At 34.4% G+C, this 18,582-nt stretch overlaps 2 protein-coding genes and 1 long non-coding RNA gene across 6 annotated transcripts in view; all 3 read right to left on the bottom strand.

Moving 5' to 3' along the window:
* LOC122724580 (beta-xylosidase/alpha-L-arabinofuranosidase 2-like) overlaps window positions 1–2,727 on the bottom strand; it is an 87,095-nt gene extending 84,368 nt beyond the window's left edge. For 2 of the 3 annotated variants that reach the window (XR_006352022.1, XR_006352026.1), the window contains exons 1-2: window positions 2,011–2,726; window positions 265–336 (exon numbers count right to left, since the gene is read on the bottom strand). The gene's annotated coding sequence lies outside the window, so the exon portion shown is untranslated. Of the gene's footprint in view, window positions 1–264; window positions 337–2,010 lie in introns of all 3 variants that reach the window. The other variant, XR_006352023.1, reaches the window with a different exon arrangement.
* Window positions 2,728–2,813: 86 nt separating this feature from the next.
* On the bottom strand, window positions 2,814–10,862 carry LOC110617103. 2 transcript variants are annotated; one of them, XR_006352035.1, is made up of 4 exons: window positions 10,365–10,862; window positions 10,144–10,275; window positions 7,716–8,099; window positions 2,814–3,002 (listed from the first exon to the last, which is right to left on the bottom strand). It is a non-coding gene; the product is annotated as an uncharacterized LOC110617103 (long non-coding RNA). The 2 variants fall into 2 exon arrangements; XR_002486744.2 differs by lacking the exons at window positions 2,814–3,002; window positions 7,716–8,099 and having other exon boundaries at window positions 9,970–10,275.
* Window positions 10,863–11,407: 545 nt separating this feature from the next.
* The window catches only part of LOC110608352 (potassium channel AKT1-like), a 30,905-nt gene continuing 23,730 nt past the window's right edge, over window positions 11,408–18,582 (bottom strand). The window contains 11 exon segments of the mRNA XM_043959904.1: window positions 11,408–12,053; window positions 12,993–13,068; window positions 13,187–13,381; window positions 13,518–13,703; window positions 13,821–13,853; window positions 14,015–14,113; window positions 14,220–14,465; window positions 14,558–14,638; window positions 14,640–14,879; window positions 14,963–15,020; window positions 15,162–15,547. Of these exon segments, the coding sequence (XP_043815839.1) occupies window positions 11,632–12,053; window positions 12,993–13,068; window positions 13,187–13,381; window positions 13,518–13,703; window positions 13,821–13,853; window positions 14,015–14,113; window positions 14,220–14,465; window positions 14,558–14,638; window positions 14,640–14,879; window positions 14,963–15,020; window positions 15,162–15,547 (2,022 nt within the window). The 3' untranslated portion in view covers window positions 11,408–11,631.

The following is an 18,582-nucleotide window of genomic DNA, read 5'->3' as shown; positions in this document are numbered from 1 at the left end:
AATAGTAACGTTACACTTCTATAAACTTCAACCTTAACCCCCAAACTTCTTTTAACTTCAAAATAATTTCAATCCATATCAAACACTTCAAAAACCATCTTACTAATCTCAACACAAAAACTTATACTAGTAACCCATATTTATACCAAAATTAAAATATTCAAATATATCTAATTCAAACTATATACAACTTTATCTCTAAAACTTTATGTACATGCCATATTTCCAAAAGTAACTTTATATAAAGAAATTTACAAAATATACCCAAAGATAGTAATGATGTAACTCTGACTGGGTTGATGCAGATCTTGATCTACTGTTCCTTGGATCTACAACCTGCGCGAGGAAAAATACATTCCTACGCGCTAAGCAAATTGCTTAGTGGTGCTCAACTTCTTTTATATTTAAAAAAATAAATCATTTAAATCAAATTTCATTTATCAACAATAAATCAAACAAATAACAATAAACTATATAGCAAACAATTTGAAATAATTCTAAATCATACTATTATTTCACATATATACAAATTTTAATTTCATAGTCTTTTTCTTTTTTTTTCATGTAAAAAAAATTTGTTTTCTCTTAATACTTTTATTTATTTATTATTTTTCTTTTGTCCCCTATAAATTTAAATGGGACTGTTAAGTCAGATAAGGAAACTGTATCTGTAGGGCACAAAGTGCCAAATAACTGTATGGCTCAAAAGCCGAGTCTATAACTGTAGAATACCTCATTGTATCCCAAAAATCAGTGTAACTGTAGTGCAGTACTGCAAGATCTGTATATGGCATGCCACACCCTTAAACTAACTCACAATTCCCACCAAACTTACTAGGGCCAACTTTAAATAATTTATACATTTAAATATGGGGACAAAAACTTTCCATACAGTGTAATTTTCAATTACTCAAACTATAATACTTTATCATATTACAACTCTGCCTTTAAACATTGTCATATCATGTAAATCTATTAATTTAATTCAACTACATAAATTACAAATTCATAATTTAATCCTTAATTAATTAACTATTGTTATTTTTATTATTATTATTTTTCTAATCTAATTTTTTTTTCCTATTTATCACGGTATACCATATCTCATTTTTCTTTTTCTTTTAATTTTTACCTACTCCATCTGCCTTTTGGCTGAATTATCAAGGTAATGGCCATCACTAATATTTAATGACAAAGAACAGCCATTGTCGTTAAATAAAGATTCTAATGGCCGCCGTCACCAGTGCAACTCAAGATTTGCCTTTAAAAAATGAAAGTAACAATAATGCCCTCTAAAAGCCTGTAAATAACAGCCATTATATAACATAATGACTATTTAGTTAAAAGCATATTTTCAATATAGTTCAAAAGTACTATTCACAAATAAGTACATAGCACAAAGCAGAGGGGTCTATTGAAAGATATGAAGGTCGGTTGGTACAAAGTGGTCCACTCAAACCTATAGTTTCGACTACCAAGAGACATTTGCAGCACTACAAAGATGAGCTCCATTTTTGAAAATAAGTTGGTTGATATTTTCACTAAGGGAATTTGTAGCAAACATTTCCAAGGTTTGGTTTGCAAGATGGATGTACAAGATATCTGTGCACCATCTTGAGAGGGAGAGTTGATAATATTCTTCCCTTTAGTTTATTGAACAGTCCTAATTAGGGTTCCTAATTAAGGTTGCAATTAACGTTGTAAAATGAGCAGTTATATTTTTGTATACTCAAATTTATGCACCATCTTGAGAGGGAGAGTTGATAATATTCTTCCTTTTAATTTATTGAATACTCCTAATTAGGCTAGGGTTCCTAATTAAGGTTGCAATTAATATTGTAAAATGAGCAGTTAAATTTTTGTATACTCAAATTTCCTAGTTTAGAATTATTGTATAAATAGGTTTCATTGTAAAGTTCAGAACTACTATGATAAGAACTATTCAATTTAATCTCGTCTTCTCTGTCAAAAACGTGTAATATGAAGATGACAACTGAATATAGAACTAACCACTCAAAGCAGAGTCTTGGGCTTTCGAGTGGTTATATTGTCAGTGACCAGCCTAAAACCTTGATGAGCATCAACAATCTCCACGATGGTCATGGCACCAAGCAGGAAAAACACGACCTCACTTACTTCTGCAGAAGCATGTGTCAACTCCGAAACAGCTATATCAGTCGAAGGTGCCTGCTCAAGAAAGTGATAGCTAAATATTACAGTGTAATAGACAATACCTGGAACTTATGGTTGTTTTCATGAAACATAAAAAGGGACCCGCTTTTGCATGATAGTTATGGTGGGAGACTTTGGACTTATACTGGCAGGGTCAAATTTATTTGTTTGCATACTTACAAGCATTGATAATTGATAATTGATATTTGAAACACATCAATGTGGAATTCTATAGTTCACGGTTCAGTTATCAGGAAGCCATTATAAACCATGCTGCCAAAAAATTTTGCTTCCACGCACTAGTCTATCAGTTTATGGCATCCCAATTCAGAATCCACTACAGCCTAATTGTGGAAATTATTTCACCAAGGGAGTTCCAGCTACATGATGATCCAAAATTTCTTCAAAGAAAAGAAGGTAAATATACCCAAACATCCACCCACACCAATCTTGACTTGGTCTTCTTTGTAGTCTTTGATTCCTCTTTTGTTTTTTGTATTTAATTGTGAATGGAATTCTTTAAGTGAAAGACTTTTTCGTGGCTCTTGGGACTGATCTTGCAGTATTTAAAATGGATTTGGACTTCTGCACTTTTGAATTTCAGTTTTCTGCACTTTTCCCGCTTCTGCTGTATTTTCTGGCATCAGTGTGATTTGGGCGGGTGATTTGGGCAAATCGCTTGCCCAAATCGTTTCTGTATGTTGCCTCCAGATTTCTGCCTTAGCTTTCTGCTTCTGATCTCTGCGGGTGATTTGGCCAAATTACTTTGACCCAATTACTTTTTCAGCTTTTCCTGCACTTTTTCTCCAACTCTCCATTTTCTTCCTTTCCTGTAAAAACATAATAAAAACCATAGATTAAGCTGAAAAATGTGTAAATAAACAGTAATAAAGATAGTAAAAATGTGGCTAAATTATGTTTGATCATCTACCAAGCTTGACCTATACCATACATCATAACTGTAAACATAAAAACCCCTTACTAGAGCCCTCATCAAATGCTCTAGTAGGGTCAATATCTCATATGTCAAGTCTGGTTCAACATATCTCATCATTAAAACATTTACATAAAGATCATGTACAACAGGGATTTACAATAAACATTAGGGCCAAGCACAATAATTATCCTCATTATATTTCTTTACATTACATGTCCACTAAAACTCTATTACATGACATAGCCATTACCCTTGCTGACTTCCTGCTATCTCTGACCCTGCAAACCTGGGGGTTAGGGGAAAGGGGTGAGCTACTAAAGCCCAGTGAGCAGAACAGTAAAAACAGTTAATAAACATATGTTTTCATGAAATGCATCACATCACAAATAATTCACATCACGTATGGACTTGTCACTAATAACCCTCTACATATCCAATGCCCGGCCCACAACGGGACTCCTCAGGACTTTTGCTTAACATAACATAACATGTCCAACTGTGCCAGGGGCGTAGTGCAGGCCACACCTGGTCTTCTCTTACATATAACATATCATAATATGTCCAACTGTGCTAGGGGCGTAGTGCAGGCCACACCTGGTCTTCTCTTACATATTACCAGGGGCGTAGTTCAGGCCACACCTGGTCTTTTCTTACATATTGCCAGGGGCATAGTTCAGGCCACACCTGGTCTTTCCATCTCATATCCTATCATATCATATCGAGGACTAATGGATCATCATCCATCCACATCAACAATAAATAATGCAATGCGTCATATTCGTGAATTCTAATGCAACAACCTATAAATATGGCAATCGTAATGCATGAACATGCTTTAAAAAATTTAGTTACTTTAAAATATAGTTCAGTTCTACTCACCTCTGGCTGACGCTTACTGACTCTGTAGCAGCTAGCTCACTGCTGACCTCCTCGGTCTCTCAGGTCCGATCCTACATAGGTAGACTCAAATGAGGGACCAAATATACTCTAATCATGACTCTAAACATCTCCCTAAAAATCTCCCTAAAACATCATAAAATATACATTGAAAACAGGCAAAGGAAGGCTGGTCTGGGGACTTTCGGCGGCAGGTTCGGCGGCCAAAGGTCCCTACAGATCCGAAAGTCAGGCACTTTCCGGGGCAGGGTTCGGCGGCCGAAAGCCTTCACAGACCCGAAAGTCACTAACCTTCGGGGGCAGGTTCGGCGGCCGAAACTCCCCTCCAGAGCTGAAAGTCCAACTTTCGGGGGCGAGTTTAGGCGGCCAAAATTGCCTCCTCTAGCAGGTTCGGCGGCCGAACCTTGCTTCGACGGCCGAACCTGGATCCTCCTGGGTGGCAGAACCCGATTCTACCATCCCACATCCAACCATCCAAACTTTCCAACACACATCCACCTATTCTAAAACATGCATAAACACATTTTCAAGCATATAGGGGCATAAAACTAGCCTATACCCCAACAAACATCACATTTAAAATACATTTATCATTAAACTAACATAAACCCTAACATTTTAGTTCTACTCTAAAACATGCATCATATACCCTTAATCCCTTTTAAAACTTACTTAAAACATGTAAAAAGGTATGGATCTACACTTACCTGTTGAAGATCGAAGGTAGGCGTGATCCAACTTGGAGATGAGGAGGAAACGAGTTCTGGAGGTCTCCAATCTTCAAAACTTTGGTCTTAGCTTAAAAATCTTCAAAACAAGGTAAAAACTTATCAAAAACTTGAAGGATTTGAGGAGAAAATACAAGATCATCAAGGGGGTGGCAGAGACTCACCTTGCCCGGAAATGGAGAGAGAAAACTCGCCCATTTTGGGACAGGGGGCCTTTTATAGGTGGCTGGGCAGACCACCTTCGGGGGCCAAAAGTGCCTCCGCAACTCCACCATGTTTGGCGGCCGAACATGAGGTTCGGCGGCCGAACCTGGGTTTCTCCTCTAAGACATTTTCTTTCAAAACTCAATTTTCTTTCTTTATTAAAACCATAAAAACATTAAAACATGATATGAAAACTTTCATTTCTACCCTTCTAAGGGTTTCTGACCTCGGGATTTCAAATTCCAATGGAGATTCCGCCGAAAAGTTGGAATTCTGATGCCGGAGCTTAGCTGGGTATTACAAAAGCGCCATGTCGATCTCAAGAAAATGAGCTCGGTACTGGTAAAGCTAATAGGAAGACCAAATCAAGGCGAGGCGAGGCGAATCCTAAGCAAAATGCATACCAAGATAGAGAACCAAACAAAGGACTAGGGGCAATCATAAGAGGCACCGACCTCAAGAATTGACTGCTCGCACTAAACCAGCTCAGCTAGCCTAGAGAGAGGTCTAAGCAGCAAAAAACCCACAAAACGCTCGAGGGTAGACAGCCTAGAAAACACTCGGGGGTAAAAAACCCAACTAACCGAGACATATCCGAGAACCAAATGCTCAGATAAAGAATCAAGGAGACAGGAGCAATGTAAAAGGCTGAATAAACCATTCTGAATGACTGGATGGGGCAGTAGAAAGTCCTGACTCATTAGAATATAAAAGAATCGAACCGCAGTATGATCAAGTCCAAAACAGATAGTCCGATCTCTTCAATCCAGGGTCGATCTCTCTAGAAGCTTGGAGGGGCCTTATGTCTGTACCGGCAAGGCTATAAGCCTATAAAAGAAAAGTTAAAGCCGAACAAACAATCGGTCAGACTGAAACATAGCCTGTATAAGGCTCGACAAGAAAGCTAGAAATTAAGTCCAACTTCACAAAAGATCTCGGGGCACCAAAGTAAAGAAAACGAAATCCCGAACTCTCGAGCTCATAGCACAAGCAGCATCACGAGCTATAGGCATAAAAGCCTAAGTAAAGATGAACTCCCGAACTCGCAGTACGGACGGACTCACAACAAGTAAACAATCAAGCTGAATAAAGCTAAGTGTAGAAGAAACAACAGAGAGCCGAGCTCCCTATATGAAAAGGCCCGCCAATGCGAAATGCACAAAAGGATAAAGGAAAGCGAAGGGTCGTGCTCACAGCTCGGATTACCCCACAGTAAACAAACACTTAGCAAAGGTGATCCAGGAAGAGGAAAAAGACAAAAGGCCAAGCTCCCTATCCCAGTGGAGCATATAGCTCAGACCTCACTGACCGCCAGAAGGTTACATCCAGGGGGACAAAATGTCCGAGCTCATAACAAGAATAAGATTTAAAATCGTCTAATGCGGGGCACTCATGCAAATAAGATTCCTCTAGGTATAATATATCCGAGCTCGCAGCACTGACGAGGTCATGAGCTAAAAACAGAAATGCCCTCATGAGAATAAGAAAAACTCGCAAGTTAGAAGCTTAGCCAGACGCCGAGCTCTTAGCCCGGGTCAGTTCGACTAGCAAAGTCCCAGTAGAGATAGCCTGGTCCATCAATTAAGTAAAATTGATAAAGCCAGAGGACAGTCTGAATAAAAAATAATAATGAGGTACAGGCTAAGGTGAAATACCATTCATCATCAAATACACATCTCCAGATCGCCATACATTCAAACATCAAAGTAAAGAGACAAAGAAATAAAAAGGCAAGGAAAGGACGCTTTTGACAGGAGCAGTTCTCGGGCCATGCGGTCATAAATAAAGTTTAGGGATTTACCCTCTCGCCACTCATGTAATAACTGCCGAGGAAGTAAAGGGGCAATTGATGACCGTCGGGCTTCCTCTACCCTAGGCGAGACTGGGCCCAAGAGGAGAACAATGGCCCAAAGCCCATCAAGCCCTCCTTAGGCTGACCAACTCAGCATCTCAGGCCTCGACCCAGACACGCCGGGCCGGATGGGTTACCCGCGAGTCCAGACGCAGCAGGAAGAAGCCCAGCCCAATGATGTGATATGAAGGAGAGGAGCTGGTCTAGTCACTTCGCTACCCTGCCCGCACGCGAGCTGGGGAAATTAAATAGCCGCCTAGCGTGGAAAGAGGGTCTGATACGTCCGTATGTACGGGTCTGAGTGACATAGACAGGTAGCACAATAGACGTGAGGAGCAGGTAAAAAGGAGGGGGTCTTCTCTTTCCTTCTTTTTTTGGCTTCTTCCTCAGCTCCATATTTTTTTTATTTTTCTCTACAACTCTTACCTATCCATACTACGCTAGTTCATGAATCTGACTTGAACGTCGGAGGGTCTCCACCGGGGTATCCCCGATAGACCCCTGAACATCTTTCCTCATTTTGCAGGTCCTTTCATCAAATAGAACATTGAGATACCCATTTGATGGACCCATATGATGAAGCAAGAAAAAAACCAGATCTATCATGGATGGACCCATATGATGAAGTAAGAAGAAAACCAGATCTATCATGGAGTAAGAGGAAGATCATATTTATCAAATTTAATTAATTATTGATATTAAATCATTTGATAATATCAAAATATTAAATTTTAATTAAAATTGAAATATTTGAATTGAATTATATAATATTTAAAATAAAATATAAAAAATTATTAAATAGTTGGATTAATCTAATTGAATTGAATTCAATTAATCCAAATTAAATCAAACTAGATCAGTTAGATTTAGATTTATTTTTCTCTTAATTAATTAAAATACTTTAATTTTAAATTTAAATTTATACCGAACATCTAAATGTTGTGGGCTAGACACCCGAATAGCCTCCTATTGACGCCACCCGGATGAAGGTTAAAAGCTCCAATATTTCTCATCATTGGAATCCCATCAGGTTTAACCAAACCAAGCACTCCGGCGGGAAGAAGCAAAATCAAGCACTAATCTTTCCACCAATATACGGGAAGGCTAACTCATCAACAGTCAAAAGGAAAGAGAAAGAAATGGGGCCTTAGAATCTGAGTCTCGTTCAGCCGGAGAGGGGCCTGAATGCTGGCGTCAGTGGCATCACTTGTTTCTGAAGACCTCTCCTTCTAGTACTGAAAAGGAAGGATCAAGCTCACCCATACTGGCATATCTCCGGACAGCAACCCCTCCTCTTGGAAGTTAAGATCTGCATGTAAAACACGTACAACTTACATACACCCATGATGGCAAAGGGGAGCCACCAATAGTGGAAAGCAAAATAGAAATGCCAATAGAAGTGCCCTTTCCTTGCCCAGAAGATGGGAGAAGCCCTAGTTTGACTGATTTAAGGAAATAAATGAAATTGCTTAAAAAATAATTGAGGAATTTTGTTAGTGCAAAACAATAGATGGAATTAATTTATTAGTTAAGGTAAATATATGGAAAATAGTGAAGTAATTTATTGATAATATGAGTAGAGAATTTTCAATAATTGCCAAGTAGAAATATTAAGTATCAAATCTTTTTATAATGCAACACAACTTTCACCAAGTATATTACACTAAAAAAACTTAAAACATTATCTGTTTATAAAGTATATCATTCAAAATAATAAAAAAAATTATTATTTATTGTGAAAATATAATTTCTATATATTCGTGTGATTCACAATGCAACTGATGAGAAAGAAAACGGTAAAAAGTGCTAAGAAATGCATAAAACGAAATACTACTAAATGGGAAATAGGCACGATGCAGGAGTCTCACGGCGGATCTACACAATACGGCCCCTAAACTTGTTAAGATTACTCAATATATTAGGTTTTTTTTTTAATTTTAAATATATAAAAAAAATTCTTGAATTTTTTAAAAATTTATTATTTTAACACTATTTGAAATTTATATAATTATAAAATAACTTTATATTTTATAAAATCAAACTTTTTCATCCTTTTATCAAAAAAATTAATTAAATTTCCTTAATATTTATATTATTTAATTAATATAATTTCAATTATATATATTATTTAATATATATAAATTTAAATATATACTATTTAATCATACCGAATAAAATCAAAATGCTAACTATTATTTTAATAAACTATTAAATAATTTAATTTTATAAATAAAAACATTCTATCCAAGTGATTTTATATAATGACAATATAGTAAATTTTCTAAAAATAACTTGACGATCATTTTCTCGTAAATAAAATTACAACTCCAAATACTATTTTTACATCAACAATTATATTTTTTTATTTTTTTCAATCGAAAAAATTTACTTTTAATTTAAGATTTTGACTTCTAAGTATATATATATTTTTTAAACTACTTATAAAATAAGTATTCACTCATTATTTAATTTATTTTTATACGTTCACTATTTATTATTATAAAGTAATAGTTATTTTTATTTATTTATATTTATGCTATTGAAATTATATATTAGACTATATTAATTTATAAAAAATAAATTTTAAATTAAAAAAAAAGAGTATAGAGAGTAATGGTTAGAATATTTAATGAATTTAATATGTTATGAATTAGATTATTTTTAAAAAAGCTTTAATATAGATAAAATAAGTTGTAGTGTTTAAATGGATAATAGGTCAAGTTAAAAAGATTTTTAAAAATTTATATGTGAACAAATTAATTTAACTCTATGTGAATTTTCTTTGGTTAATTTGACTCTCAGAATTTTGTCTTTAATATATATATATATATATATATGCATAAAATTATTTTTAAAATAAATAAAACTAGAAATTTTATTGAAAAAATAAAATTGAGCCCTTGATTGAAATTTTTATATCCGCCACTGGCGAGAACTATCCATAGAAATAGAGAGAACTCCAGCAGTGAGTTCTCAATTTATGTAGATATCACCAAGTGAGAAGCTTTTCTACTCTTATTTGTTGATTGCTTTTAAAGCTCTCTGCGATCCTTGACAATGGTTCGTATGTTTCTATTGCAGCCTTGAGCAGCTAAAGAGCTCAAGGACTTGAAGAATGCAGTTATAGGTGAGAATGGAGATAACTCAAATGCAACCTTTCACCTTGAAAAGCATATTGATATCACTATTATAATTTTAGTTGTATTTTTTAATTGTATAATAATTTATTATCGTTGTCTTAAACTTATTTTTGTAATAGTGTAATTTCTAGCAAAGAATTAAAAACTTTTTACAATCACTTCTGGTTGGGATATCACTAATGGGCATATGCCCATAATCAAGAAGATACCTACATCAGTACTCTGGGGATATTTTGCTTATATGGCCATTGATAGTCTTCCTGTGAGCTGGTTATGGGAAAGGCTGATGCTGCTTTTCATTATTCCTAGCCGGCGATACAGGAGAGTTATAAGTTTTCTCAATGCCTGTTTGTAAGATCCAAAGCTATTAGGTATTTTGACACTTCTGCTATTTAGGAGACAAATAAAAACTGAAAATCTTTCCCCTGGCTTACCTTCATGAGTTGGATGCTGCTGAATATGAGGAAATTGATGGAGCTCCTAAACGTAGTCACAGTCTCTCATTCAAGGTACATGGTCTCATTGTCTTTATGGCTGATTCTCAGCTGCTCTTGAAAATGCAGGATGTGATTCTGGAACATTTGGCGGACAGCTGCCTGCTGCTAGCTAGATTAGCTAGCATTTCAGATTGCAACAGTACTTCATTGAACTTCAAATTCTGGAACATTTGTTAGGACCAAAATTTGAATGCCTTGTGTGTTGGCAGGAATCAATGGAGAATGATGATAATTCTGACAATACATGAAATTCTGACAATAAACTCATAAGGGACTAAATTACTTAATTCTGACAATACATGAACTAAGGTATAATTCAATGTTTTGAAATTCTATCCAGCCATGAAATCGATGAAGACGAAAGGTTGAGAATTTGATATTCAACCCAGATGGAACTGTGGTTTGATTAATATTAATCATAATTAATATTTTATATATCTGTACATAATTATTAAAATAAGTTCAACTAAATTTTAAGATTCAAAATGAATTTAAATAATAATATTCAAATAATTGAGAAGTGCTTAAAATTAAATTCTTCAAATAAAATGGAAAATAGATCTTAAAATTTTATAGCAGAGTAAATATAAAATTTATATATTTTTACTTTATAAAAAATAATAATATAAATAAATAAATCATTACTGCTTAATTATTTAAATTGTTTTTAAATTTTTATAATGAATAGTTGTATATTAATAATTATTTAGATCACTAAAGTCGTTATCTATATAATTACTTGTAATAAAAATAACATGCAACCATGCTAAGTGACGTGGGTCAATTCGATTTTATAAACTAAAAATCAAAATTAAAAATTAAATTAATTTAATTTAATAATTTTTTTTATTTAAACCAAATTCTCTTAAATTAAAGGTTTTTAATGAAATTAAACTAAATCAAGATCGGATTCACAATTACTCATTTTTCCCTCTTCTTTTATTTTTCTTTCTTTATCTTTAATTCCAAACGTTGCTCAGAAAAAAAAAAAAAGAATAAATATTTTACTTTACAACTTTTCTTCTCTCTTATTTTTGGTATTCCAAACAGGGCCTCATCACATCACCTGTCCACAAAACAAAAAATAGATAAGGCGAATGTTCAATGCGACAGGTTAAAATAATAACCCGAACTGTTGTCTCAAGGAGTCTTGGCGGTTAGTCTCATGTTTGATCAAGTGGCTGCAGGCAGGGAGTTATGGCAGTTAAGTCTCTTTTGTTTGATCACTTGCAATTAAAATATGATCACCATCTCTTATGACCTCAATATCATCAATTTCAGCTCTTTCATGTCCTTGTTGATCGGCTAGATCCCGGGGAGTCCAACCGTGGATATCTGGTTTGTCAATATCAGCACCTTGTTCTAAGAGAAACCTTACTATTTCAGTGTTGTCTTCACAAACTGCAACATGGAGGGCTGTGGTTCCGCTCTTCCGAGGGGATGTGACATCCCCGCCATACCGAACAATTTCCTTGAGCAAGTTCAAGCTATTTTGCTCGGCAGCTGTGCATGCAAAATGACCTACATCTCCAAAATTGATGCTTGCGCCATTTTCTATCAGCAGTTTGGCTACAGCTTCATGACCACCCAGCATTGCCTCCCACACTGGGACATTCCCATCTGAGTCTGCAATAACATCCAAATTAATTAGAAAACTGGCTCTACCCTTTCCAAATTGTGCATATAAACCTTTTGAAGAAGGAAACTGATTGAGGGATTTGATCCACATTTAGTGCGGATTGATTGGATTCCACAAAGATAAAAAAGTCACTTTCTCTTCATGTTTTTGGAGGTAAACACATTGTTTAAAAAAAAATTCAGAAGGATAAAATAGTAAAAGCACATTTAGAAATTAATTAAATAATCCTATTAATCTACATTAATATGGATCAACTTGATCCATCAACTCGTTCCTCTAGGTGTAACTTAAAAATGACAAGCAATGTGGTCAACTGAAATGAAGTCTTCTCCCATCAACTGTCATAAATGCAGTTGCATTGACTGACAGAACTCAGATTTAAAATGAATTTTTAAAAGAAAAGTCAACAGGCAAGAAACAATTCTGGATAAGGTAAATATTTACTAATAAAGATTATGGCTAACAGGTTGCCAGATCTTTCATAGCATAATTAAATAGAAGCAGAATGAGACTTCTGCATTAAAAAAACAACTCTGATCTGATGACTAAATCTTGCACACCCTGATATTATATTATTTCAAATTACTACTAAGTTCACTTTATAAAACTTTCCCGAAATGAGATTGGACGGAGCATGCCTTCCACATATTACGTGGACCAGCTAGCTTTTCTGGATAAAGTATTAGAAGGTCAACTCCAATCATTTTCTACTGATTTCTTACCAAATAAAGAAAGGAGATAGTTGCAAAGTCAACAAACCGACAACTGATTGGAATATAATTGTACATCACAATCAGCAATCCATGCTAGCCAAACAATGTGGGAGGAGAGAATAAAAAAAGTTGAATTTGTGAAAATAAAAGCTATGGAAAATGATTTAAACGCAACTGCACTTATCATGGATTCAGCATTAGAATAGAAATTACCTTTACAGTTAGGATCTGCCCCATAATCCAGCAAAAGAAGCACACAGTTTTCGCTTCCCTTTGATGCAGCTATATGCTAATAGACATAATGTTTTGGAGAGCAGAGAGGATAGAGATAGAGAGAGCATCAGTAATATAGAGAAAACACATTAATATGGGGAAAGGAAATGGTTACAAGTTTCACTTTCACATACCAGAGCCGACCTCCCATTGTTGTCTGATTCATTTGGATCCAATCCCCTTTTTAACAACTGATGTAACAAGGAATCGTCACCCCTAAGTGCAGCGAAACATAGACTGAGAGGTAGGTCCATTCTACCGCGAGCTAGCATGTTCTCTGTCTCATGCAAAACTCCCTCCATAAGTGGGTCCTTTTGTTCTTTCAAATGCTGCCCCACCGCAGAAGTATAAAACATTAGAAAAGTTCACAAGCAAATACAAGCTAACTTTTTGGAAACCTCCATGTTTAAAGAAAGGTTGGTATTCATGGATTCAATTTCACCGGGTTGATTTGCATCTACTGACCTGAAGGAGGTTATTCATGATTATGGTCCCATCTCCAACATTGGCCTGAACAATGTTCAAGAATGTAGTACGGTTCAGTCTTAGTAGCTGGCTCAATCTTTTGGTGCGCACAGTAAAAAGCTGTGGCCTATAATAAAGCACCCCAATCTCACCACAAAGCTCACCACTTTTTGCTTGCCCAACAACCTGCAATGATCCAACATAATTTCTTCATTAGAAAATGAATTATAAAACTACAATCTTGATGCCATAAGTATTTTCTTTTAAGAAAAATACTTTTGGAGATTTTCAAGCAGGACTTGCCTGTTCACCTCCACTTCTGTAAACAAGAAGATCCTGTTAAAAAATTCAGCAATTAGAGACCTCAATTTGATAAACTTTACTTAAAATTGTACATATTATTTTTTGATGGAATATGTGCCTCTACTAGCAACAGAGTGGACCTAACTTCAGTTTCAAGTTGCACATAGGTAAAAATTTAGGGAAAGTGTCTTTACCACGGCGCCAGTAACAAGTATATAGAAGTCTGTTGGTGCTTCATTCTGCAAAATGACATCTTCTTTGGGGGGAAAATACTCAGCTTTCATCTCCGAAACCTTTGGAATTCATTTGCAGAAAAAAAAAAACAAACACAAACATCTATTTAACGAATTTATTATACAAATCAAGTACTAAAGTAACACAAATTTTTGGGTGAATTACCAGTTGGAAAAGTAAGTCATTGGAAACCCCACGAAATAAGTACACCCTGTCCAGGAGTGAGTAAAAGAGATAATGTGAAATGCTAGAACGAATTGCTTTTGGAAGGGAATCAAGAGTTTCTTGCTGCTGAAGTCCTTCTGAATCAGTCCTGAACTTCAAACATAGATGTGCAAGCATCTGATCTTGCAGGCGCAGAGGCAGTTGGTTCCTCTGAGCAAAACTCGAAGCTGCTTGTATGGCATCTCGCTGGGAATTTCGAAAATACAGGGGAATCTATGAATAATGAATTCATGAATTGGAGAGCATGATTACCATTTCAATGAATAAGGATTACTCACAAATCTTCTAGTTCGACTGGTCCCATGAACAACCAAATTGGTCATATTTCCAATCAAATATGCTGTCAATCCAAGGTTAATAGAGCATATAGAAGATGTCAAAGATCATCTCCCTTGTATTCACAGGATGGAGATCACCATAACCAACAGTTGTTAAAGTAGTAATAGACCAGTACATTGAAGTCACATATCGGATCCATACACTCTGTTGAAGAAAATTGTCCCCCAAAGATGCTCCAATCCACGTCTTTTCAGGGTTAGGATAACGAGCAGCAATAAGATAATAAAAGCATCCAGCAGAGTGAACTGCGAAAAGAGTGACCTACAGAGAGCATCACATACTAATAAGATCGAATAACTGGAATTGTAATTCATACTGAAACCATGCTTGACTTGAATACTTACACAAATAAGTTTGGCACATCGAACCCAGAAGTAATTATAGTTCCTATCCTTCTCCAATCTGTTAAAAGAAATTATATTGCTGAAGTTACTAACACTTATAACAAATAAAACACTTACTTCACGGCTGCATCAAACTGACAATGCCCAAAATTTTCAGTTTGGTTAAAGTTCAAAGCTACCTGAGGGAGAAACCTTTTACCTGGAAAATAGAGCACTAACTCTTCGAAGTCGCCAAAGGCGAAGCATGTTGAACAAGCCATATGACTGGAATGGTTTAGGGGAGATCTTCCGAGCAAGTTCAGATGGGATTGTGGATATGAAATCAAAAACAAACCAGGACCTAGTATACTTCCAAGCAATCTTTTTCGGATCGTCCACAAGTAAGTAGGTCGTCTTGTCGAGGTAAGCCACAATGAACGTAAGAACAATGTCTATAGCAAAGAATCCATTTACAACATTATCAGCAATGGAGAGTGGTCCCTCAGGTTTCTTGAGAAATCCAAATTCAAAGGGCGATACCCAAGCTGTATAGATGACCAGAACAACAAGAAAAGTCTCCCATATTCTGCAAGATTCAATTAAAGCCTTAAGCTAATTTTAGAACACTTGTTCCTTATTCTCTACAACTACTATACATTTTTATGCCACAGAAAATGCAAAATAAGTGAAATTGCAAGTAGATAAAACTCTGCTGCTGATTGCTTACTATCTGAAATCATTCCAGAAATGCAATACAAGTCAAAGCCCAATGTTTCCCCAAGTTCCATTATTTTCTATTTTGACATCAAAAAGTGGGGAAAAAAATATAAAATTTGCAAATGGGCATTGCATAAAGTGGAAAAGAAAGCAAAAAACATATAATAAAAGTACCTGAAGAAAGCTATCTTTACCAGTCAAACCAGAAGATTTGCAGGGCCTCCAATTAGGTGTATCTCTGGTATGACTGGGCGACAATTCAACAAAATCATCCTAACCCACTAAAACTTTACTATTAGATCTCTCTCTCTTTTAGACTAGGATTCCCAGTATTTCAAACCCATGTGAAGAACCACCAAAAAAGTTCAAAATAAGTTAACAATATCTTTGATTGCCAAAGAATAATCAACCAGGAAAAGGGCCATCATGTTTGGCTAAGAATCTAAGCAAATAATCAAGTAACATAGAACTCTCAGAAAAAAAGTTAAATCTGATAGTTCCAGCAAATGGTGAAGGAAGATTCAGAAAGGCTTAAATTGATTCCGAAGATTTCAGAAACCAACCTTGTCCACCCGACTCCCAAACTCCCACCCAGAAAAAAAAAATAGATAAAAAATATATTTACTGATAGAAAAACCAGGAGACCCTTTTCCAGCAGACAAGGTTAAGAGAAAAAAAACAAAAGAAAACAAGAAAAGAGCAAAAGGAAGTTGAAACAAAATGCACAGAAACAGGTAATTACAGCAATAAACACAAAATGACAAAGAACTTTGAAATCCCCCACCCCACCAAGAAGAACCCAGAAAGATAAAGAAAAATAAAGTCTTCGATCTATTGCTTGTAAAATAAATTTTACTATTATATATGTCACTTTTTAAAATCAGTCATTTGAAGGATTTTGAAAAATTAAAATTTTAATGTTAGCTGTTCCCAATACTTACTCTGAAATTTTACATATTTTATTTTAATGAATTTTTATAAAAAAAATATTATATATGTAATAATTAAATTTTATCTAAAACACTTATTACCATCAAATTCGCAAATAATATCTATTGACAAAGTTTCACCCTTTGCTGGCACGGAGAGTCACGTCGGTGCCAACTTCTCTTCTAATTGACTGTTTAAGAGAGTAATTTTGACTCATTAATTACGGGATTTCAAGAAAATCGCTTGTATTTCATAAATATCTTTGTGGAGAATTAGAATTGCCACATTAAAAAGGAAAAGTAATATTATACGAAATTTCAAATACTCACACTATATTATTATTTATTATTATTGATGTTATAAGCTTTATATTTCTAAGAATATAAATTAGTAAAATAAAAAAAATATCGAGTGAATTTATTTTAGTAATTTTTTCAATATTTAATAGAAATATTGAATAAATAATTAAATGGGTTATTAAAAAAATAATATATTTGATTATATAGTTATATAGTGAATTGAATAGAATTTAAATATTATTAAAATATATGAGATGATAGAGTTATATTGTAGGATGTGAAATATTGAATGGATTAGAAATTATAAAATAAAATATAAAATTCTAATGGATAAAAATAATAATTTAATACGAATAATATTTCATTGTAATTAGAATTCTAGCAGTTTATTAGGTGTTTAAAGTAAATTGAGATTCGAGTTTAATATATTTTAAAATAAATTATATTTTAGTTTTTAAATTTTAATATAATTAATAGATCGATCCATGACCAATTGCCATGATCTAGCCTATTTCACCTACTCATCGCAATCACGACTTTAGACTATCACCTCTATCTTCTAATACATGTTGAATGTCAAATAAATTTCTTAGCCAATTTACAAAAACCTATAGTAGAGTTATATCCTGACCTTAATTTATAAGGTATATACATTTGCTTATACTTGTTCATTCTCCTTAATACCTAGAACGACCTAAACGTTAGCTCTAATACCACTAACTGCAACACTCCTATAAGGTTATTTAACTAACCGAAATGGAGATGTCACGTTCCGTGGTGCTTCTCTTATTTTTTGAATTAACTATTATCATGTATTTCATTACATTTTTTGCTACCTAAAATACTCTAGAGTTTCCTTTCTAAACTGGTTCTAATTCCATCTATGAATAATAAAATTTCACTTCAATGAACTCTCAACCTTTAACCCCCAAACGTCATTCAATCACAAACACAATTTTCAACTTAGATCAACTCTTCTAATAATTATACCAAAATAAAACTCTTCTCATGCAATATTAATTACAACCCACATATCTATTATGTACATGCCATATTTGTACAATTTTCATTACGTTAAGTCTCAATAGTGAGAAAGGAATCGCGAATGAGTGTGTCTTGTTTAGTAATATTTTTTCGGGCCAATGGCATAAATATTCCTAACAAAAATTTGGCAGTCTCCTCTATATATTGGTCCTCATTCCATCTGTCAATAATAAAAATTCAATTAAGTGAACTCTCAATCTTAACTTTCCCAAACTTCCTTCAACCACAAACAATTTTCAACTCAAATCAACACTTCATAGATACCAAGTGTCAACAATGAGAAAGGAATAATGGATTGAGTGACCATATTATTTATTAATATATTTTTGGATAATGGCATAAAAAATTTAAACCTTTAAGGATTTTTGCATTTTAATTAAAAAGATTTTACTTGCTACAATAACTTAGAATTTAAAAACATTTAGCGATTCAATTCAAATTTGAAATGTAAGTAGGAGAGCATTTGCCGGTGGCTAAAGTAACGTTCCATCTGTATTTTTTTATTACTTAACGGTGGATCATACGCTACACATTGAATAACCAATGTGAGAAATTAACTGCCAGTTAATGGTAAAAATCCAAGTTTGGTGTTTAACTAACCTGACTTAAAGTCAAATTTGGAAATTGTTGCCGGAACAGTTCAACTATGCT

The sequence above is a fragment of the Manihot esculenta genome, chromosome 9 (genome assembly GCF_001659605.2).
Source record: "Manihot esculenta cultivar AM560-2 chromosome 9, M.esculenta_v8, whole genome shotgun sequence".
Classification (NCBI taxonomy): domain Eukaryota; kingdom Viridiplantae; phylum Streptophyta; class Magnoliopsida; order Malpighiales; family Euphorbiaceae; genus Manihot; species Manihot esculenta.
This window is presented reverse-complemented; position numbering and strand designations above follow the sequence as displayed.